This window comes from Pseudopodoces humilis, chromosome 23 (assembly GCF_049639895.1).
Source record: "Pseudopodoces humilis isolate 2021_Gansu_Grassland_sample_001 chromosome 23, ASM4963989v1, whole genome shotgun sequence".
Lineage (NCBI taxonomy): Eukaryota > Metazoa > Chordata > Aves > Passeriformes > Paridae > Pseudopodoces > Pseudopodoces humilis.
The window spans coordinates 1,217,069-1,239,787 of NC_142222.1; the positions used below are offsets into that span (position 1 = coordinate 1,217,069).

The following is a 22,719-nucleotide window of genomic DNA, read 5'->3' on the forward strand; positions in this document are numbered from 1 at the left end:
TTTTTTTCCTTAAGCTCAGGGATATCCAAATTTCATCTAAGGGTCATCACTGTGGTTACCCAGACCCAGAAGGCTGTACCTACTTGGGGAAACTGGTGCAAGGTGGTGTCGTGGCCAGGGATGACAGAGATGGCTGGGGAGCTACAGGTCCCAACATGCAGGACGGTGTGGAGGTGGCAGCGGGGCCGGGGCAGCGGGGTTGGGGACATGCGCTGGCGGGCTGGCTGTGCACGCCGGGCTCTACACAGGGCCAAAACAAAGACCTCTACACACCTGGAGTAAGAACAGTGGTAACAAAGTCATAGCTACATATTCTTCTCTACATTTTTGTTTATTGAGACAAACTAATTAAAAGGCACAAACATAGGGCATATGTTTACATGGACATTATAACAAACATATACATTAAAAGTGTAGGAATGTGTTTCCTTTCTGCTAAACAGAAAGTTCCTAAGCTTTTATATATACAAAAGTTGTACAATTTGATGTCCTAAAGTACAAAAGATCATTTATAAAATTATTTTACACTAAGCTCTATTATTTTTTTTTTGTTTGTTTTTGTTTTACTATGTAGTCCAAGCCCCTAGAACAGTTTCACGTAAGGATACAGATACCTGTCACCTGAGCCAGCAGCCTGGCAATCACTGCTCGCACGGACACGGCCGGGGAGGAACGGAAGCAGTCCAGTGTGACTGGTCAGTCCTGCTAGCACTCTGTGAAAATGCACACGCTAATCTCCAGAGCTCTCAACTTCATTAAGATAAAAACATCTCAACTGTAATTTCTTTTTTTTTTTTTTTTCCTCTTTTTTTCTTTTTTATTTAATGTAGAGGTTGGGTTTAGGGTGGTTTGTTTTTTTTTTAAACAAAGTTTTAAAAATGTGAATATGTGACATGATAGTCTAAAAAGTATATCTGTTTCCCTAGACTTTGCTTTCTACTTTATGTACAGATAAACAGGTTAAGAAAAAAAAAGCACATGTAGCTTAAACATGTGTGACCATTTATGAGCAGTTCTGGGCTGGACAGCTCAGCACCCCAGAACTCCCACAAATTGATAGAAATGTGTTAACACAATAGAAGAATAACGTAAAAATGATGATGTTTGCAAATATTTACAAAGTTGAACAGATTTGCACAACACTTGATTAAGAAATAGGGGAGAAATTAAAAGACGCTCTCTGCTTGTCCTGGAGGGGCATCCTACCTAGTTAGTGGTTAGAATAAAAACTGTATACAATTTAATATAAGACAAAACTTCTAGTGAACAACTAACACGTCTGTCCCCTGCTGAAATACCAGCAGGCTCTGATTGGGAGGCAGAGGGCATAAAAATCACACCCAGGGCCTCCAGAATCTTCCAGCTTAAAGCAATTTTCCTTAAGTTTCCAAGCACTCCTTTTGCTCCTAGATAAGAGTCCCATGGGGGTCTGACTATTCAGAGACCATGTTTACACACATTTCGACTCCTCTTCTGTCAGCCATGGCTGTTTCTCACCAAACAATAACAGTTTTTTTAAAAAAAATGTTGACTACAATGCTCTATTCCCTTAGGGTAATATGTTGGGTAATATTTACATCTCCAAATATCAGGTCACAATCCCTATTATATGTTGAAGTTAGAATGATAAGTTATCATATGCTTTGCATATCAGAGCTGGTATCACCTTTCCCATAGGGAATGCTGCCTGAAATTACCATATTCCCAAAGGTAAAATGCATATTTTCTCCAAAAATGCATTTTTTTTTTTTTTAATGACAACATTGTAATGCATTTACTCATTAAAAAAAAAAAAAACAAAAACATCAACACAGACAAAGGTTCTACACTAGCTCAGAAACAGTGGACTTGCCTGGCAGGTTAAAATGAGCCATCCACCCTGTTACAGATACAGAGGGGTCTTTGCTAGTGTTTAGATTAAAATAATTTTCTAAGTTATAATTTGAGGGGATAAAACATAAAACTGGGTTTTTTAATTACCTTTTTTTTGTTGTTTTTTTCCTTTTTTTTTAAACTCTGGCAAATAAGTATCTGCTCTAATTCAGCATCAGTCAGCTACAAGGTAAAACTTTAAATGAAGTGCTCCAGTGAAACTCAAGCCTGAACCATGTGAGCCAAATCAAGGGGAAGATGCTACTATGGTCTCTGGTGGTGTTGCCCCAGTGTCTTAGTCCGAATTTATTAACTAAAACAAAACAAAAAACCCAACAGAACAAAACAAAACAAAACAAAACAAAACAAAAAAAAACCCAACCAAACAAAACCCAAAAAAGAACTGCTGGTAAGGATTCCATTTTAATCCTTTTTTAATACTGTTTAGAACTTGTTTACCAGGGAGGAGAGGTGGGCAAGGCCTGGGGCAGGAAAGGCATGCTCTCCACTGGTCTCATGGCTATGTTGAGGGGACCAGCCAGCGTCATGGGGGTGGGCAGGTTCATGGGGGACGTGATGGTGACGGGGTGTGCTATGTTCACTGGAGCGGTGACCGGGGTGGGCAGGTTCACCGGGGTGGTGAGCGTTAATGGAGAGGTCATGGACAGAGGACTGGTTATAGTTACAGGATGCCCTAAGTTCATCGGACTGGATATATTAACTGCACTTGATACATTTACTGGACTTCTCATGCTCATTGCAGCTGCCACTGTGACTGGGTTTGTGATAGTCCCAGAAGCCACAGAGGACGTTATATTGAATGGAGTAGTAAGAGTCACAGGCGTAGTAGCAGCAGTGGAGGTTTGGCACAAGTTAGCAGCTTCTAAAAATGAGACATAAAAAAGACAAAAAGTTTTTAACACATAAAAAAAACCATGGACAAGATTTAAACAAAACAAAACAAAACAAAAAACCCAAAAACCAAACAAGAACAGGTACAAATTCTGGAATAATTTTCTTTAGGTATTATTAGTAAGTTAAAACTGTTAATATTCTATAGCCTACAGGAAATACAAACTCTCATGCAGGTCATTTCAACTGAGTATTTTTTTTTTTTTTTTCCTGAGAAGTCAAGTGAGGTTTTCTTAGCAAGAGGGTTTCCATGTTCATAAAAACAGTATGGTACAATCAAAAAAATCCTCCCAAGAGGAACAGTAGAAATAGAGGAGAGAGTGTACATACCGAATGGTACGTACTCTATAGCCTTCTCAAAGGTGAACTGACATTCTGTGAAGGTTTTAAAAAGTCATTATTAGGGACTGATAAGCAAAGCTCATTTCAATATTCACCTGCTTATTTCAGTCTTAATTATTGCTACTAAACTGCTCCACTGCTCACAGTACCTCTACTTCAAGGCTACCCCAGCAGCACATCCCTCAACCCCCATCAGCTCCTCAGCTTTCCCACAGGCTGCAGCTGCACACCATGTTGGTTTGGGGGATTTGGGGGGTTTGCAGCAAGCAGGACTGAAGTGCAGAGCAAGGGAGAGCCAGGAGGCCGGGGCTGGGGAGCAGGGCTGGCCGGGGGGGCGCGGGGGGGGACAGGATCACTGCACATCCATCAGCACCACCTGCCGGCTACCCACACCGGGAGGTTCCAGAGCAGGGAAGGGCTGGCTGCTAAAGAAACCAGGGAAAACACACTCTGCAGGGGAAAACACACTCTGCAGCAACGTTACTAAGCCGTGTCTGCTTCCACATTTGTAGGGCGGGACCCCAAGCTCAGTTACACCCACGTGTCAGAGGTAAACCAGGAGCAAAGAGTCCACTTTGCCTCTGGGGCAACACAAATATAACTTTGAAAGCAACATTAGCCCCATTCAAGGGTTACTGTTGGTTCTTCAAAGTCCATAGCTAGGAGGGGTGGAGAGGAAGGGAAAGAGTAAAAAAAAAAAAAAAAAAAAAAATTGTGAAAATAAATTGTACTAGACCAAAAAAAAAAATCCCCTTTAGTGTTGTAAAGCCATCACAAGTGGACTTAGCACAGGAGAACCAGCATGGAAAGAGCAGCTCGGGCATGGCACTGACTGGTCTAACTTCACCTTCAAGCACAGTCACACCCAAAGACACATCCCACCCAGGCCCCTTCCCCAATTCAGTTAAGCTAAAAGCACCAGTGTGACAGCACTGCTACCCACCCACCCCCCTCACCCCCCCATCCTGCCCCAAACCACTGTTCTGTAAAAGTATATTCAACATTCTCAATAAGAAAGGAAAAGGAAACAAGACATAGGAAAGAACAAGCAGAAAATAATTCTCAGTGATTTTCTAAATCCATCATAATTTGCTTTATCTATTTAGTGGCTTGATGATATGTAATGTTTCTGTTATCACTACATTTAGATGTGAATAAGCTATTTCTGTACTGTCTGATGACAGAATTCAATTACTGGCATAACAATTGGAAAGGAAGCAAGCAGCCTAAAACACAAACAAGAACCTAGAAAACAAAAACAGATTGAAGAAACTGAAAGGAAGGTTGAGAGAAAAGAAAAAAATAAGGTGAGTCAAAAACATTCCTAAAAACAGCCATTGAAAAACAATAAGCAGTGGTCATTAAGAACTTCTAAAACATGTAATCCATGAAGTCACATGATGGGCATTAATAATCTAACTGCTGTGAATCAAGTAAGCAGCAGTAATGGGAGAATTTCAACTACTGTATCCTAAAACACTAAACGGAAGCAATCTGTTCTCTACCAGCTGACACAGTGACCAACAACAGCAATTCCACTTCAATTACAGCAGCACAGGTGAGGTAAGCTGTGAGCCAGCACTGATGGAGGAACAGGATCACTGATTACCTCATTTTGTAATGAAAAAAAGCAACAGAGAAAGAGAAAAAAAGTTCTCTGAGGTCTAGAAAACTTCATGCAAAGACTGTTACATGATGATAGAGCAGATGGAATAAACTGGGGGACACAGAAAGCATACAAGGTGCAAGAACAGAGTGTGTGTGTATGTGTGCACAAGTGAACAGGGTAAATAAGCACAAACACAGCTAGAAGCCACATGCAAGTCAAAGCCCACACTCCTGCCCTGGAGCAGACACAAGCTCCCCTCTGTAATTGATGGCTCTAAGGACATAGGCAAGCACAGAGAGCGAGGGAGCAAGTCATGAGCAGGTCATTTAACACAGCCTAATTAATCTGGGGGCTGTTTCCTCCTGCTCTCTCTTAGCTATGACTTCTAAGAATGAAACTGTCATGTAAGACATCCTTCCTGACACCTTCAACTCCCTGGCTGACTGTAACCTCCCCTATCTAACAAACCCAACCGTGTCAATATTGGTTTGTTTTACCTTTCTTCCTCGCTTTGACGGCCTCTTCCCACAATCTCAGGGTCTCTACCTGCTTTCCAGGCCAACTTGTTACGTGTTGCTGCTGCTGCTGCTGTTGCTGCTGCTGCTGCTGTTGTTGCTGTTGCTGTTGCTGCTGCTGTTGCTGCTGTTGTTGTTGCTGTTGTTGCTGTTGTTGCTGCTGCTGTTGCTGTTTCTGGTTGCTGGTCTCTTCACTCATGCATGCTATGCCAATCAAGTAAGAACACAAATTCACCTTGAAAAGTTACTGTTTTCTGCTGAGATCATAAAGGCAACTTCTATACAAAAAGCATGTGGAATCTCACAGGATTCCAAGAACAAAATCACAGTTTTTAAAACAATATCATTAATTCTGTGCTTCATAAAACTACTTTTCCAAGAGCTAAAAACCAAAATATAAGTCAAGAACATCTACTTTAACTGCCAAAAATGGACTTCTTTTGTCATTATTTAGTTTGTATTTAGGAAGAATGAAATTAAAGACTCCAGTGAGTCTCCAGAACTCAAACTGATTCCACTTTTTCTAAACTTTAGCTCCAGCTTAAAAATGAAAAATAAAAAAGCCTTTTTACTTTTTATCAGAAGTATGACTCAGTTTACATCAGAGAACAGCCTGTGGCTACTCTCTGGCCACAGTACAGCTCATCATTTCCAACTCTAATAACTGCTCTAAATGCCTCATGTGAACTGGCTTAGCACCACCAAACTGGCTTGGGAAGCCAGAGTTGTAACCCTATACCTTGAAAAATATTTCACATCCAAATTTCCTACTAAGCTCAACAATCAGGCATTTCAGACATTCCCAGTACCTTCAAATTATCCAGGAGTAACAGGAACTGCAAAGATGTTGTAAATTAATACAGTTTAGAAGGCTTTAAGGACAAAGTTTACAAAGACATTCTGTACTTCTGCCTCTTTATTCCTCTGAAAACCCGTTTTACATTACTAACCATGTGGGTTAACTTAAGTTACAGATATTTTAATAGGGAAAATTTGAAAGTCAAGTCTTCATTTGCTTGCTAGGCACCCCCAGGTCCAGACTGCAGCATTTCCACAGAGTTTAAGTCTTAAAGGAGCTATTACAGACATCTCATCTGACCTCCTGCACAACAGAAGTCAGATGCCATTAATGCCCAAAACATACCAGGGCTGGGTTTAAATCCTTTTCTTGTCAGCTACTGCCTGAGAGAGGAAACACTGAGCCCCAGGGTCAACGCTCAGAGAAAGCAGAGAAAACTTTCTCCTGATTTTGATGAGCTTTAGATGAGGCTTCAGACCTGAAACCTGGCAGATCTTAGCAGTTCTTAACTAGTCTAAAATCTCCAAACTATCTGTTGGACTTTTAGGCCTGCACAGTTCAAGAAGTAGCACTGAACTTAAAAGGTGAGAAAACTTGGGAACTCTCTTCTTCAAGAGATGAGTCACGTCATGAACTGCAGGGCATTCCCAAGGGATAAGAGCACAGTCTGCAGCAAACCAACTCCACACATGCCAATCCTTGAGTTGAAGCAGATTCTGTTACTAAATATCTACTGTTAAAAGGTGTGACCACCCAGAGGGACAGACACCTAGCTGAATTTTAACATCATCAAAGGCAATTCTCTTCGCAAACACATAGTTATTAGAAATGTTTGTAAAACGTTCACCTACTTTTATTGATGCCTTGTTTACAGGTATTACAGTTGATACTTTGGCTCTGCCCGTGTGTCTTTAAGTGGCTGGTGATATATGCTGCACTCAGAAGTTTACCACAGATATTACACGATACCTTTCCTTCATGGCGCACCATGTGTGTCCGCAGTCTGTCTTTGGTGGCAAAGGCAGCAGTGCACGTCTAGATGAAGGACAAAGTTACACTTGAGGTGCAGACAGAGCAGCACAGCCTCAGCTACAGGCCCACTGGGAGCCCATGTTACCATGCAGGTTGTAACAGGATCCTAAGTGTACTGGCAACTTTAAGTTTTACCCATATTTATAGAGAAACGAAAATCAAGCTACTCAGCAGAGACTGAGAATAGAATTTGCTTCTGAGACAATCAAGACAAAAATCATACTCTATACTGCTTGAACTTAAAGCAGTGGGTTGTCTTACCCACCAATCCAAGAGGGAGCTTATAAAAAGCACCTACAATATGCAAAGTTGGTTTCTAATGTAATTTTACCGAACAAATATGAACTTGGTCCCCTATACTGCTCAATTACTTCTGCTCCCATCCAAAACAACTTTTTCTAACACTATTCTTTTTACTCAAGGTTTTTATTTAATAAGTCACTAAAACACAGGTTGGAATAAGCATGGGTATTCCAAGCAAAACAGTTAATTGTTCAAGGGCAATCAAATTATTTCTCCTAGACTCAGTCATCAACTTATGACAACTTGCTTTCCCCTTCCAGCAAAATAACAGATCCAGAATCAACCATTCCCACCCATTTTAAATAGATGTGCTGAGAAAGACATTTGATTTGAATATGCTGAGAAACACACTGCACACATTACCCCAGAAATGAGCACTGAGCTGAGGATGCTGCTACAATCCTACTACTAAGTTAAGCATATGGTAAAACAGAGCAACTACGCTGTTCTCCAAGAAAGCAAAAAGCCTCTAATCTTCCTAAAAAAGCAGCCATGGCATCTTTTTAAAGTTCCACTAGAACTCCAGCACCATGGTGTGGTGGCGGATGTGGCTTTACTCCTAAACTTGCTTTTCAAAATTCTAGGAGTAAATACAGTTCTGGAAAGATTCACCTGAGTACTACTGGCACAATAAGGTATTGTTCTTTATAAACCATTTTAGCCCTTACTTGGCATTTGAAGGGTCTCTCTGTTGAGTGAACATGTTTAACGTGACAGCTTAAATGATCAGGCCTGCAAGAAAGAGAGAACAGGAGAAAAGTGCACAGTGTTACAAACACCGAGTCGGGACACCATGGCTAGCGGTGCTGACACCGCGCTGGTCACTCCCTGCAGCCCCCATCCCTCTGACAGCCAGGATAAAACCAACCTGTGGTTTCAAACTTAACTCTGCTCTCCTCACACACCTGAAAATGGCACATTTGGTCACACCTTGTGTAAAGGTGAGAGCACAACAGTTCTAAAGGTTGAAGTTTTCTCTGTTGCAAGTACAGGTACAAACAGAGCCGGCAGCAGTGCAAGCTGCCCCTGTGCTCTGTCAGTGCCCTCCACCCTGCTGTAAGACCAGGTGGAGACCCTGCCCTGCCCCATTTGGTCACAGACCACGGCAAAGGCTGGTAAGGGAGCTCTGTGCCCACCCCCAGCGACACAGACACACATCTTATGGGACCTGGATGAGGTTGAGAAACCATTTCAAACCACTGTCCTAAAAAAGTGACCACTTCTGGCCATTGCTAACCTTGCTCAGATGGAGACTCCCCCACCCAAAGGCAGACAAGGCTCTTTATCCCCTCACCAATCTCCTGAGAAGTTTGGTTCTCCCAGCTCCTCACTACCATAGCATAACCCTTCTTGCTCATGAAAAGCCAACAGCGGAGCATGCCTGGGATTTGCTACGTGGTACCTTGAGAAGCCTTTTCCACAAACACCACAGGTGTAGGGTTTCGTGATGCCACCTTCGTGAGACCTCACGTGGTAGGTCATGCGATCCTTTCTCTTGAAGCGCTGATTGCAAATGGGACATTCGAAGGGTTTCTCGTCGGAGTGGGACAGCTTGTGCCGGTTGAGGTGGTAGACGTCCCTGAAGGCCTTTCCACACATCTCACAAGCGTGGTTCTTCTTCACGGGCTTGCTGGGCTTCTTCACCGTCTGCGTCACCGCCATGGCCGTGGCGCCAGCGCTGCTGCTGGGGTTGGTGGCAGAGGAAGACGTAGTGACTGTGGACAGGATGCCTGCGATAGTCGAAACCAGTGAACTCCGGCTGTTGTCACCAGCGATGGTCGAGATAAGGGGCACCATTGTGGTGGGAGTTTTCTTTGGCCGTGACACTAACTTTATCCCTGTGTGGCAGGACTCGTGACGTCTCAAATGGTAGCTGTCCCTGAAAGCTTTGCTGCAGTAAGTGCACACAAAGGAGGTTTTAGGTTTTTCCTTTTTAATCCCAACAATAGCATCCTTTAATGTTTCTGGTGCAGGCTGAGGTTTCTGCGTTATTGGTAAGGGCAGAATCGGCTTCTGATCGGGCGGCTCAACAGCAGAGCTCAGGAGAGGCAACAAACTGTTCTGTGCTGCCTGCTGTTGGTGATGGGAGGCTTCGTGTGCCTAAAACCAAACATTCACACTTAAATTCTCTGGATGGCTGCTCGCTCTGGCACGGTAAGAACATTTACAAACGACAGGGAAGCACATTCTAGACCAAAAGCCATGGAAGGAACAACAGGGGAAGGTTACATAATGCTGGTTTTGGACAAGATAAACCGCTCGTGCTGTAAATGCCCTAGCTGTGCAGATCCTGTGGCAAGTGTAGGACACAGCAAACAATCAAGGAATTATTAAGTTTCTTGAGGGCAACTTTTTACAGAAGACAACCAGGTGCTTGTCAGATCTTTTAGTAACAGCATTTCCTCTTTACATAACATATAACTCATTTGCTAATGATTGTATCAGATGGCACCTCAGGACTATCTCTGGAGAGGATGAAGGTACTGACAGGAGTTGCAAAATAAGGCCCCACCTTTAAGCCGAGCTTAGTGCACACTGAGAATTGAACTGCAGCCACAGAGAGCCAGGATGTGATAAGGCGTCTTATTTAAACAGTGTGTTCATACTCCTGTGCCAGCACTGAAACCAAAGCAACTGCAATCGGGAGCTGTCTAAAGCCACATCTCTATATTTAGCAGGTTCCTGATGCATTTATCCACTGACCACTGTGCTCTCTGCGTCTGGAACTAACAAGAATAGCGGCACGGCCTTTTTCTCTTCGTCAGCAGCTACTTTGTGCGGGGAAGAGAAGCTGATCGATACACACTGGGAGACATCTAGAGATGCTGGAGAACACAGTTCAGGGGTATTGGGAATAAACCCTGAAAGCTGGTTGAAAGCAGCCAATACCAACTAACTGAACTACAGAATCTGTGGCAGAAGCTACAGGGAAGGGAAGGGGACCACTCAGCTGAGCTGCAGCCTGCCTGCCACGGGCTCTGCTGCACCACGCGAGGTTATTCTAAGGCAGAAACACTGTTATTAAAACTCATCCAGTCAGACTGGGACAAAACCCTGGCAGATACAATTTTAATGTGGTTTAGAAACCACACAGACCAATTCAGCCTAATGGAGAATTAAAATAAATCACTCCAGCACCTTAAGCCAGTTTAAGTGCATCTGTATTCAAGATGTGCCTCGGTCTCATCAGACCAGTTTTAAATCAGGCTCGTTATTAACGCAGTGTGCCAGGCCTGAAGCTGAGTTTGGGGAAACTTGCATTCCCATTAGATCAGTAGTGCAGCCTTCCAGGACTCCTTTCCTATGGTTTTCCTCACAAAAAGCACGATTCAAAGCTGTGAGAGCTGAATAAAACACTGCGCCAGTGCACGACCCTGACCTGTCTACTTTTACATCTGTTGGGGTGGACAGTACTAGGAAGCACACTCAGGCTAATGCTCTTCCCATGGGAATCCATTTCAACACATCCTTTGGACAAGCCAGTATTTCTAGAAGCTCACTTTGGGCCTTTTTCCTAGTTGTATCCTGGGTGCTTTGCCTCTCTGGATCGCAGCAGGGACTACAGCCCTCTCAGAGCATCTCTCCCTTGCTGTGGGGCAGCTCCTGCATTGCTCCAATCTCACTTTTTGGGAGCATGATGCTGGTGATCTCTGGATAAAAGCCATGGGTGGATACCAACACTAACCCACGTGGGAAGGAATACAAGCTCCCAAACACTTCAAGCCTATCTGACAGGAAAACAGTTCACAGGAGAAAGCCTGGACTCCTCCGGACGTTTACAGGAGACAAAACTTGTGGGAATCATTAGGAGCCAGGCTAGGCTGTCCATCTGTATCTGCTTTTTAGATCCATCTGTGCCAAAGCTGGGGATGCAACAGGTAGGCTGGATATTACCACACCTGCCTGGCCACAGCAGCCACCTCAAACAACAGCCCAAGGGGCTGGCTTATTTCAGGGAGTGAGTGCCGAAGAGCTGGATCCAGAACTCTCCTGGAGGCGACGCTGCTAAATCAGGGCACGGCACAAGCTCCAGCAGCTCCATTAAACTCTTCCCTGACTTCAGTGACAATTGTGGATTTTCAGCCATTTATTTTCCACATTTTTAAAAAGGTTTTGACACTTCTACGTTGCATGAAAGTAAGAGTTTGCGTGATACACACCGACAGCACAATACTGAGCAAGTTGTGCACTTCAACACAATTTTAACTTAAAAAAATCTGAAATGTTTTACAACTTCAAATCAGCATTAAACAATGTTGTTAAACTGCACCAGAAGACACTGCAGAGCACCTAATGATAGCTCCAGAGATACAATTTCAAAGGCAGAGCTAGCAGATCGGATAATGGAGAGCCCAAATCCTTTGGACAAGGTTCAAACTTAGGCAGTTTATGGATATTTTTAAGCCTCAGCACTTCAAGGTAATGATGCACTTATTCGTACAGATCCGATGGAGACAGTGGACATAAAACAAAGTATATTCATCAGGCTACAGGCTATGGAGCTGCTGCTTATATAAGTCTTGGTTCCCGGGGAGGCAGCGTTATTCGCAGCACCGTGCTCCTCGCAGCCCTTCTGCCACGAGCCGTGTTCCTCGGTTTCCAAGGGCCGTTAAAGCCTTTTAAAAAAGGATCAGGCAGCATTTTTTTTTTAACTCCCTGTTGGAGAAGGGAAGCCAGCACCTGCTGCACGCCTCTGGCAGGCGCAGTTATGCGGGCTCCCACCACCGTTTTACTTGACCCAGGACTAACATCAAGTCAACATTTTGGAGATATTTGGATGGCCTGGGATGGGCTCTTGTGCAAAATCCCCTTGTTCTGTCACTAATTCCTTCTCTCCTGGGGGGGCAGTAAACAAAAAAAACCTGCAATTCGTGACCCGGAGTGTAGGATGTGGCACTGTGAACTGCCAATGCCAGAGGCTAAAATATTTCTGTGCTCCAGCCTTAATGTGAGAGCAACAAATTAGCATGAGTCATATCTTGAACACTCCATCTGATGGATGAGTCCTCCTCACATTAACAGATACAACTTTCGCTTCCCAAGCACATCCTAAAAGTGGTTTTCAAACTATGCATTTTGGGGACTAAGAAGATCCAAACAAGAACTGCTTATTCAGTAGCACGATTGTTTCTTTAGAAAGGGATACAATTCATCAAAATGCCACCTAAAAACAATCAAACAACTTTATTTGGAAGGAGCGATTTACAGTCACACAGCCCACTGCTACAGGACTAAGACTTCTAAAAACATTTGGCTAAAAATTACAACTTTATATTCCACGTATTAAGCTGTCCCTTAGGAATCCTGTCCCAGCTGGAACACACACTTGGTTTAACACTCCCGCCAGGAAGAACGAGTGTGAATATTCAGTCACTTCCATTTGTAATTTAACTGACACTGGGAAAAGGCTTTTAAATCCACGCTTTTTAACTAGTTTTAACTAATCAGCTGGATCAGGGCTGCTGTGCTGCTGTGAGAAGGGGAAGAAGAAAAATGAAAGTCACATCAAGACTACCTCAGTGCTGCTTTCTGCTGGGTGCATTGGCATGCTCGCACCCCAAATCATTGATTTTAACAAAACCACTCAAGAAACAATATCCAGCATTTATTATGAGCTCTGAAAGCTTTATTATTTAGAGAGGAGAAAAAAAAAATCAGAGGAAAATTTCCACGTCACAGTTTTATGAAGATGCTTCCGAGTCGCACATTCGGAAAGTGAACTGCTGACTCCTTAATTAAAAGCAGCAAAGCTGACTCCTAAATCAGCGTGTGACATCACTACTTCAAAACTCAGCACCTTCAAAAAAAACCACGGACAAGCAGCGAGGAGCTGGACACGTACTTGAAAGCATTACTTGGCATTTCTCAGCCTGCTGCAATACAGTCCTGCCAGCCTAGGAAAAATTTCCCCTGGAAAACGCTCAGCTGGGAGGCAGCAAGGCACTAAAGCAGCCCCGGCTCAGAGAGAGATGGCCCTAAACTAAGGAGATTAACTTCTTAGCGTGAAGTTTCCTACGTGCGAATCACAACTGCCCACTAGAGTGAGAAATAATTCACCAGACCTCGGCCAAACTCGATGGCATCACCCGCATCCATCAGGAAAAGGGGGAAAACCCAGCGCCCAGCTCCGGGTCCCGGCTCCCCGGAACATTCCCGGCGTGTTTTCGGAGGCAGAGAACCCGAGCGAGTGACTCATCCCTTGGTACTTGCAAGGGACGAATTTTTCCTCCCTAAAGGAATGGTGCTCGCTCTTGCCGGATTTATTCATTCAACTCAGGTTTTCAAACTCGTGTCACGGGTTGGGTTTGGGTTTAATTCCGAGGAGGACAGTGAGGAAGCGAGCGGCCGCCACCGGGAACGTGCAAAGAGGATTATTTTACCTTGAGAAAGGTGATGTGCTGGGCGATTTTTTTTTTTTTTCCCCCGCTGCTGCTGCTGCAATCACACATTTTATGTTTTCCAGCTCAAAAAAAAAAAACCAGGAGAAAACAATCTGGTGCGAAAGGGCTCGCGAGGCTCACAAAAGCCAGGCGAGGATTTTTTTTTTTCTTTTAGTTTTTTTTTCTGATACACTGGATTTTCTTCGGAATTACATAAACAGCGGTGTTTTTAAGTCAGTCTTTCACCGAAAGAAAGGGGGAAAATTGTGACTCAGTTGGCAAAGGGAGGGGTTGCACGCTCCACCGTCCCTATTCCTCCCCATTCCCGTTAGGATTTCGCCAGTTTTTACAGAAATCCGGCCCGCTCGCGTCCTATTTTAAAAGAAAACAAGCTCCCTCGTCAGCCGGCCCTGAGTCAGGCTGTTTAAAGAGGGATTAATTTATTCTCCCAGACACGGCGTTTGTTCCATCGGGGTTTTGTTGGAGCCCGGTGGAAGCTTGGGGTTGTTTTTTTTTTTTGTTCGTGTTTTTTTTTTTTCTGTTGTTGTTTTTCTTTTTGAGCGGGGGGGGGGGGAGAGAGAGAAAAACAAGCAAACACCAAAAAAAAAATAAAATAAATAAAGCGCGATCTCATGTTTTGCGGGGGAAAATATAAAAATAAAATACAAATATGAATATCGGTGGTTTGTAATGAAAGCGGGAAGGGAGCGCGCTGCGGGGCGGCGGCGGAGGGAGAAAGTGCAGGAGGGAAGGAGGGAGAAGCGGAGCCGCGGGGCCGCTGAGGCGCTGCCCTGCGGGCCGGGTCGGGCCGGGCCGGGCCGGGCCGGGGGCGGGCGGGGGCCGGGCGGCCGCGCTGAGTGACAGCCCGGCCCGGCGGGGACCGGCGGGGCCGCGGCCGTGAGGGAGGGAGGGAGAGAGGGGGGGCGCCGGTAGCGCCGCCGCCGCGGGGCCTCACCTGAAAGAGGAACGCGGTCCAGTTGGCCTCCATGGCGGGGGCGGCGCGGCGCCGGGCGGCGGGGGCGGCGGCTGCGGAGGTCGGTCCCCCCGTCGCACCCTCCCCTGGGCCCCAGCTGCATGGAGCCGACAACAAAGCGGCGGCGGCGGCGGCGGCTCTACATGGCAGCGCCGAGCGGCCGCTTCCGCTAACCTCGGGCTGCACCACTGCGGCCCAGAGGGGGGAGGCGGCGGCGCGGCGCCCCGGCGGGGCGTCGATGGCCCGGGCGGCCGCGGCGCCGGCCCCCCCCGCCCCCCCCCCCCCGGGGCGGGGGGCGGGCCGGGGGGGGCGCGGCGGGGCGCCGGGGGGGGGGGCGGGGCGGGGGCGGCGCGGCGGGCCGGCCGCCCCCCCCGCGGGGCTGGCAATGGGCCGGTCCCGGGCTGGGGAAGCCGAGCTGTGGCGAGAGAAGATGGAGGAGCGGCCGAGGTGTTCGGGGGCGCCGCCGCCGCCCGCCCCCGCCCCGCCCCGCGGCCGCCGGGCCGCCCGCCCGCCCCTCCCCCCCCCCCCGCCCGCCCGGCGCCCCCGCCCGCCGCGGCGGGGGGAGGGGAAGGAGCCGCGGGGGCGGCGGGGGGCGGCATCGTCCGCCGGTGCGGCCGGGCGGCTGCGCTCGGGGGCGGAGGGGGGGGTGTGAACCGCGCGCCGCCCCGGGGGACGCCCCCCGCTGCCCCCACCCTGGCACGGTCAGGCTCGTCCTCAGCCCACCCGGGCTCGCCCTCAGCCCTGTGGGGCTGCTGCCGCCTCGCCGGGCCGGCCCTGCCTCGCACCCCGCCTGGCCGGGCTCCAGGGGGGCCGGGCCCGTCGCTGTCCCGCAGCCGTGTCCCCCGGGCCCGCCGGCTCGGGCGGTGCGGTGACCCTGCGCAGACCCGCACGCCTCCACGGGGCCAGCTGAGTGGATTCGCCCGTACCTGAGGCATCTTCGGCGCAGCACATGCATGCAAATCGTAGCCACGAGCAATTAAATACATATGTACCGTTAATTACGTGTTTACATACATCAAGCACGTCCCTGACAGGCAGCAGGACGGGGCCCAGGGACTGCTCCTTGCACCTCTCTGGTGCTCCCAGGACAGGGAAGGGTGAGGGGGACATCTGTGCCCTGCCTCAGGTGGCATCTGAGGGACACCAGCATTTTCTTCTACACCTGAGTATGGCAGGTTTAACACTGTCACAGAAGGGGGTTTTAATCCTGACTTCCCCTCGCCTTCCCCGGCACTGGGGAGATGAAAACAGGCTTACAGCACTTGATTATTTATTTTCCCCCAGCTCTGGTCAATCCTCTTTGCTCAGGCCTGGATCCCCGCTGAGCATCTGAGGCCTCGGCAGCACCAGGCGCGGCAAGAAGCGGCCGAGGCGCCCTGGCTGCAGCGTGCAGGGCTAAATTTGGCCCCTGTGACTTCCTCCCCTATGGGACACCCGGGTGGTTTTTCTTGTCTCCTGTTACAGATAATGCAAAGGCCGGTCCTGAAGCCACAGCTCAGCGAAACCCCGGCCCAGCAGGGAGGAGGGACAGTGGGGACAGAGCAGAGACCCGGGGACACTCGGCCCGCCGGCTCAGCTGTGGCTTTGTGCAGCGTTGGGCAGGTCACCTGGCTCCTGCAGCGCTGCTCCTCAGCCCTCCCCAGGCATTTCTTCACCTTCCAAGAGCATTGCAAAACAGTCTTCGTTCTGTTCCGAGAGATGCCTGCGGTTCTTTCACGCCTCTCAGGCTTTTTTCCTTGAAACTCCAGTGCCAGAGTCAAGTGGTTATGTCAAAATGTGTTTGCATTTGAAACAAAAAAGAGTTTCTCAGCCTTGTGACCCCAGAGGGAAGTTTGTGACTAAGTGCCCAGGGGCTTGGCTGCCTGGAGTGGCCCAGCCTGCTTGGGAGCACCTGTGGCTCCAAGGGTCCGTCTGCCTCAGGGAGTTTGGAGTCTGCTTGGTTTTGACCCCACCGTCTGCACCACAGCAGAGCTCTGCAAGATAGTGCCCATGCTCTGCAGAAGCAGAAACTGAGAAAAACAGACCAAAAAAAAGAGCCAAAGGGGTTTGCCAGTGCAGCACTCCACCAGCCCGGCTCGCCTGGAGATGGTCTGTGCTCATCGCAGATGTTTTTCCCAGCCGTGGCGCGGGATCAGCTGGATCACCCTCAGTGCAGCCCGTGTCCCTGTCCTGCCCTGTGTTCCTGCCCTCAGGAGAGCCCGCAGGAACCCCACGTTCGAGGAGAGGGGACACCACTGCCGCCCCTGGTTATTTCCCTCCCGGTCGCTCAGTTATTTTTGTTAACGCTTATTAAGGAAGACTTGGGAGAGCTCTTTGTTAAGGGCTCACACTCACTTCAATTAAAGGCTAAGAAAACTACCCAAGCGTATCACTGACTCATCGGAGAAATCCCGACGAGCACGTAGCCGCCTAAACTCTGTTCTTGTTTTCACAGCTAAAGGACCGAGGGGGGACACAGAAACAAAACCTGTGAGACTCACAGCTAAGTCAGATGAGAGGGAAACGGAGTTGGAACCCACTTCCCTCTCGGCAGTGCCTCTTTTACACATCCCAGCCCAGAGCCGGGTTGGGAGCAGAGCGAGCCGAGGCGCTGAGAGCCCCCGGGGGGAAGGACTCGCAGGAGCTCTATTTAGAAAGGGCAAGTCTGTGCCAAACCTGACGAACTTTCCTTTACCCAGAATTATAACTGGAAGTCTAAAAAGCCACAGTGTTTGAAAACACATATTTACATTATATATGCCCCAAAGCAGAATAAACAAAGGTTAGATTTGTAAACTCTCCATCTTAATTAAAGCAGCGCTGCTTAGGACAAACCCACATAACAGGCGGCTTGAAGTGTTGTGTTATTTAATTTATACCTTCCAGCTCCCTTAGTCATGGAGCTGGGACAGCGATAGCATCAGCAGGCAGCCACCCCGCTGTGCGGCGCACAGGGAATTTCTAGGGCACTGGGAACCGTGTGGCCCATTTACCACCGTCCCGAGGCTGTGCTTTCCTGCCTTTTCAAACTCAAATCTTCCCTCCTTCTCCCTTGGCGCTTCCCGCGTTGTTTGGAAGGAAGGGAATGCTGCTGGGTGTCTCCTGCCTCCAGTGCCAGTGCCGAGGCTGGTGGTGGGAGGCTGCCCAGGGACAGGCCAGCACCCGAGCTGCCCCTGCTGCCCCAGCCCTGCTCTGCCCGGTGCCAGCTCCGCGTATCCCCAGCTCCTGCTGACAGTCCCTGCTCCCATTCCCTGGGCCAGCGTGTGCTTGCACCACCTGCAATAGAAACTGCGGTCAAATATTTCAGCTTTAGAGGAACCCCTTTCTGTTCATGCTCCGAGTGCCACAGCAGGCTTTGAATTTCGCAGCTCTGTGGGGCTGAGAGCCCTCGAGTGTGTAAATAAGCTGCGCTGATGGTGCTGAGAATGTGCTCCCCGCAGGCAATTTCCTTCAGCTGCTTCCCAAATTCTGTCTTCTCTGGTTTCTCTCTTTGCAGCCTCGATTCTCTCTCGAAGAGATCAGGGACACTAAACAGAGACAGTGAATTACATTTGCGGGAAGCAGGTGTGGAAGCAGAGTGTGCCTGTTGGGAGGAGCCGTGGGATGATCCAGCATCCTCAGGAGAGCATCCCACGGTCTCCCACTGCCCAGCACCTGCTGGATGAGCACCCCTGACCCACAGCAAAAGGAGGGTGGACGGTGCTGCAGGGACCGACAACCCATTTATTGTGCATTGGGAAATGGAAATGGGAACAGAAAGGGACAGGAAAATGGATGGGGAAAAGGAAAGGGAAAGGGAAAGGGAAAGGGAAAGGGAAAGGGAAAGGGAAAGGGAAAGGGAAAGGGAAAGGGAAAGGGAAAGGGAAAGGGAAAGGGAAAGGGAAAGGGAAAGGGAAAGGGAAAGGGAAAGGGAAAGGGAAAGGGAAAGGGAAAGCTCTTGCCAGATGGCTGCCCACAGTCCCAGTCTCCATCCTGCTCTCGAGGGTGGCAGAGATGTCCTGCCCTGCCCGTGCCGGGCCAGGGCCACCCCCAGCCGGCCCCGGGCTCGGTGGGAGCGCTGCTACTGCCGAGAGCCCCGGAGCCTTCACGTAATTAGAGCATCGCTTCACTTTTCAAAAGAGGGAAATAGGATGCAGGAAATTACCAGCCAGCTCGGCTGGAGCACTGGAAGGCAGGACGGCGATCGGTGGGGAAGCAGCCCCAGGGGAAGGAGCGCTGTCACTGGGACTCGCAGGGATGGCCGAGCGCTGCTCCCTGCTCTGCTTTCCTGCGTTTAGCCCCAAACTCTGCGGTGATGTGTAAGGAGGGAGGGAGGGAAGCCGAAGAAGCCAGGGGGATGGCCAGGGCAGGGAGGATGTGGTGCCAGGGCTGTGACAGTGGGGAGACCCCCGGCTCCGCACGGAGCTGGCTGCCAGCCCCCACCACTCAGCATTTCAGGGCTCCCCGAGGGCCGCACTCCCGCCAGGCAGGAAAAGCCTCGCGGTTACTCCATGCTTTAGGCATTCCCTGGTGAAAGCATTCCCATGGCAAACCGCCCTGCAATGGTCACTCCCTTCCCTGCAGCGCTCCCGAACTCCTTCCTCCCTGCTGCACCTCCCACGCCCCCTGACCCCCACTCTGCCTCACCTGCCATGGGAAACCCAGGGGGGAAACCCTTCCTGCCTTCCTGGGGTTTCCTCATCCTCCCTAATCTTTGCCTCCCCATCCCTCACTGTCTCCTGTCCCTGGGACACGGCTGATTCCCGCTGTCCTACGGCCCGAGCTTGGCTTAGCCCGGCGGGGCAGGGGCTGGCCGCCTTCCCCCGGGGCTCGGGCGCTCGGTGGGGCCCAGCACACGCCGGGAAGCTCTCGGAGCTTCCTCCGGCCGAGGGACAGCGAGCCCTGGGCTATGTTTAGCCCTGCGGCCGCACGCCGGGAAGTGCCCTTATCTCTTCCCACCTCCTTGTCCTCAGCCGTGCCTGGGCTAATCTCTGCTTGGCACCTTGAGCACCGCACTGCCCCACGCCGCCAGCACCCAGCGGCTTTTTGTTGTTATTTTAGTAATCTCCGTCACAACTTTTTTTTTTTTTTTTTTTTTTTTTTTCCCCATAGAACGGCCGCTGTCATCTCTGCCCCACGGAGGGAAAGAGCCGCCCCACGGCGGCCCCGGGGATGCTGCTGGCAGGGTCCGTGTCCCTGCTCATCTCTGGCGCTGCGGGGACACACGGGGGACACCCCGGGACAGCCGCACACGGGGGAGCAGAGCCGGGCACTGCTGTCTCATGGTGGGGATTGCCCCCGATTCACACCAAACCCTAGAACCGTGGAATGGTTTGGGCTGGAGGGGATACTGAAGATCAGTTCCACCCCCCTGCCAAGGGCAGGGACACCTCCCACTCGACCAGGTTGCTCCAAGCCCCGTCCTTAAACACTTCCAGGGATGGATGGGGCAGCCACAGCTCCTGTGTGTCCTTCCGATGTACAGGGTGTGCACAGACACGAGATCACAGCTCTTTCTGTCTCGCACGGGACATTTCAGAGCCCTCCTGGCAAGTGCTCCCCGACCCCTGCTCACCCCCTGCCCCGCGCTGCCCTCAGCACTCTGCCTTTGAACCTGCTGAACTCTGCTGCTCTCCAGGAAAACTGTTTCCCAGTTTGATTTAAAAACTTCCCGAGCCAGAGCTCGTACCAATTACTTAGCAGCGCATTGCTCCGGTTAATCACCAGTGACCATTTTTAGTAATAATTCCTGCGGGGCCAAGGACTGCAGGGAAATATCCGCTCCTGCCTTGCTCCCCTTCCCACCGTCTGCCCTGGCTTCTCCCGGGCACGGCATGTGCAGCGGCAGGCACATAAGGTCAGTGCATTTAGGGAAAAACATCACCGCTGAATTAGAGCAGCCGAGCCAGCGAGGAAATCCTAACGCTAATCCCTGATCTTTCACTGACACACGGCAAAGCTTGGCCGAGCCGGCTGCTTCCCTCCTCCCCAGCCACAGCTGGAAAACACGGATAATGCTGCATTACCTTCCCTGCAGGGCTGCTGCGATTAATAGCAGCAGAGAGCTCTGAAATCCTTCAGGGATGGGGATGGCAGGGATTAATACTCGGCTAGATGGTCCCTCAGGACCATTTGCCAATGCTGTGCCCCATTTTCTTTATTCTTTGCTATTTACTTTTATTTTTTTCTGGGACCTGGGTGGTGTTTAATCTCATTTGGCAGTTATGGATTGTCTCCAAAATAATCAATGTTTGTGCATTCATCTGCATCGCTCAGCTGATCCCACAGGGATGAGCATGCAGTGCTGGCAGGAGCCTCGGGCAGAGCATCCCCGCTCTCACTGGCCAAGGAACCAACTTTGCTCCACGTTTCCAAGGAGGAAACAAAACCTTTGGTGGTAGCAGGCAGCTCTGCCTCAAATGAATTTCGGTGCCGTCGGGAAAATACCCTGTGTCATCCTGCAAATCAGGCAGAAAATGATGCTCCCCATGCCCTCCCTCCTGCCTGTGCCCTTTGTAGGGGCACGCACGTGTGAGGATGGAGAATCAATGGATCCAGAATCTGCACATCGGAATATTTTCCCAGTGTTTCATCTTGTATCAAAAATCACTACAAAAATACAGCCCTGCCCTTTTGTCAGAAGGAAAATACCCAGAGTTCAGCAAACTGCCAAGTTTTTCATGTTCAAATTTCCACTGGCAGCTGCTCTCCGCAGCATCCCAGCCAGTCAAGCACCCCGTGGGATGCAGGCAGCCCCAGAGCTCCGGATCCACGCTGGCAAATCTTCCCAGGTCGGCATCCGCGTGCTTTGAGCTCGTCAGGATCTGTCACGTCATCAGCTGCGCAGAGGGCAACCAAGTCATGCGAGAAACGGGCATTTCTTAAAAAAATACAGGACCCGAAGCGTGAATCGTGGCTGAGTCACTGAAACACGAAACTCACTAAAAGGATGAATTAGAGCTATTAGAATATAGAGGTAATTACTCATGTGAACAATGCCCTGCTCGACTCTTTAATGATTACACAAATTAGTGCATAAAATTATGTTAATGGCTCTGCAAGAGGCACATCCACCCAGCCCGCCGGGCGGGAGGGGACGCAGAGCTGAGCCAGGTCCCCCTCGGCACCCAGGAGCAAACAGAGAGCGCCAGGAGAGGCTGCAGCCCGTCCTGCGGCTCTGCCGGGCTCTGTGCCTGCCCTGTCCCGCAGCTCTGCCAGGCTCCGTGCCTGTCCTGTGGCTCTGCTGCACTCCAGGACCATCCTGCAGTTCTGCCAGGCTCTGTGCCCATCCCATCCTTCAGCTCTGCCCTGCTCCATGCCCATCCTGTCCCACAGCTCTGCCAGGCTCTGTGCCCACCCTGTCCTGCAGCTCTGCCAGGCTCTGTGCCCATCCCATCCCGCAGCTCTGCTGGGCTCTGTGCCCATCCCATCCCGCAGCTCTGCCAGGCTCTGTGCCCATCCCATCCCGCAGCTCTGCTGGGCTCTGTGCCCATCCCATCCCGCAGTTCTGCTGGGCTCTGTGCCCATCCCATCCCGCAGCTCTGCCAGGCTCTGTGCCCATCCCGCAGCTCTGCCAGGCTCTGTGCCCATCCCATCCCGCAGCTCTGCCAGGCTCTGTGCCCATCCCGCAGCTCTGCTGGGCTCTGTGCCCATCCCATCCCGCAGCTCTGCCAGGCTCTGTGCCCATCCCGCAGCTCTGCTGGGCTCTGTGCCCATCCCATCCCGCAGCTCTGCCAGGCTCTGTGCCCATCCTGTCCCTCAGCTCCGCTGGGGTAGGACAAAGCACTGCAGGGACCATGCAACAGGCACATCACTAACTCACCTTCAGGCGTGTGGGAGAGGGGTTTTAAGGAACATTTATTACACAGGGACCTGCCTGGAATCTTCATTTTCCCTAATAATTCAGTTTTGTATTTGAAACTGCTCCAACTGCAATTCCAGATAAGCTGCTCTTCCCGTGCAGGTGCAGCGAGGATCATTCTGCACTCGACGTGGGGGACTCTCACCAAAGCTGGGGCTCTTTT

The 22,719-nt window shown here is 49.9% G+C and overlaps 1 protein-coding gene across 5 annotated transcripts; it reads right to left on the reverse strand.

The window, feature by feature from the left end:
- Window positions 1-312: 312 nt before the first annotated feature.
- Window positions 313-14,844, reverse strand: VEZF1 (vascular endothelial zinc finger 1). 5 transcript variants are annotated; one of them, XM_014255010.2, is made up of 7 exons: window positions 14,720-14,844; window positions 8,787-9,484; window positions 8,053-8,116; window positions 6,901-7,084; window positions 5,233-5,454; window positions 3,115-3,159; window positions 313-2,755 (listed from the first exon to the last, which is right to left on the reverse strand). In XM_014255010.2, exons 1-7 carry the CDS (start codon window positions 14,750-14,752, stop codon window positions 2,328-2,330), a joined length of 1,674 nt encoding a protein of 557 aa, XP_014110485.1. In that variant the 5' UTR covers window positions 14,753-14,844; the 3' UTR covers window positions 313-2,327. The 5 variants fall into 5 exon arrangements, with proteins under 5 accessions (XP_014110485.1, XP_087922244.1, XP_014110486.1 ...); XM_088066118.1 differs by lacking the exon at window positions 14,720-14,844 and adding an exon at window positions 13,765-14,250; XM_014255011.2 differs by lacking the exon at window positions 14,720-14,844 and adding an exon at window positions 13,447-13,732.
- Window positions 14,845-22,719: the final 7,875 nt, after the last annotated feature.

Coding starts and splice junctions, on each gene's coding strand:
- VEZF1 (XM_088066118.1), bottom strand. CDS start 13,833: ATGTGTGATTGCAGCAGCAGCAGCGGGGGAAAAAAAAAAAAAATCGCC. Junction 9,485..13,764: donor AGCACATCACCTTTCTCAAG/GTAAAATAATCC, acceptor GTTTGGTTTTAG/GCACACGAAGCCTCCCATCA. Junction 8,117..8,786: donor TGTGGAAAAGGCTTCTCAAG/GTACCACGTAGC, acceptor TCTTTCTTGCAG/GCCTGATCATTTAAGCTGTC.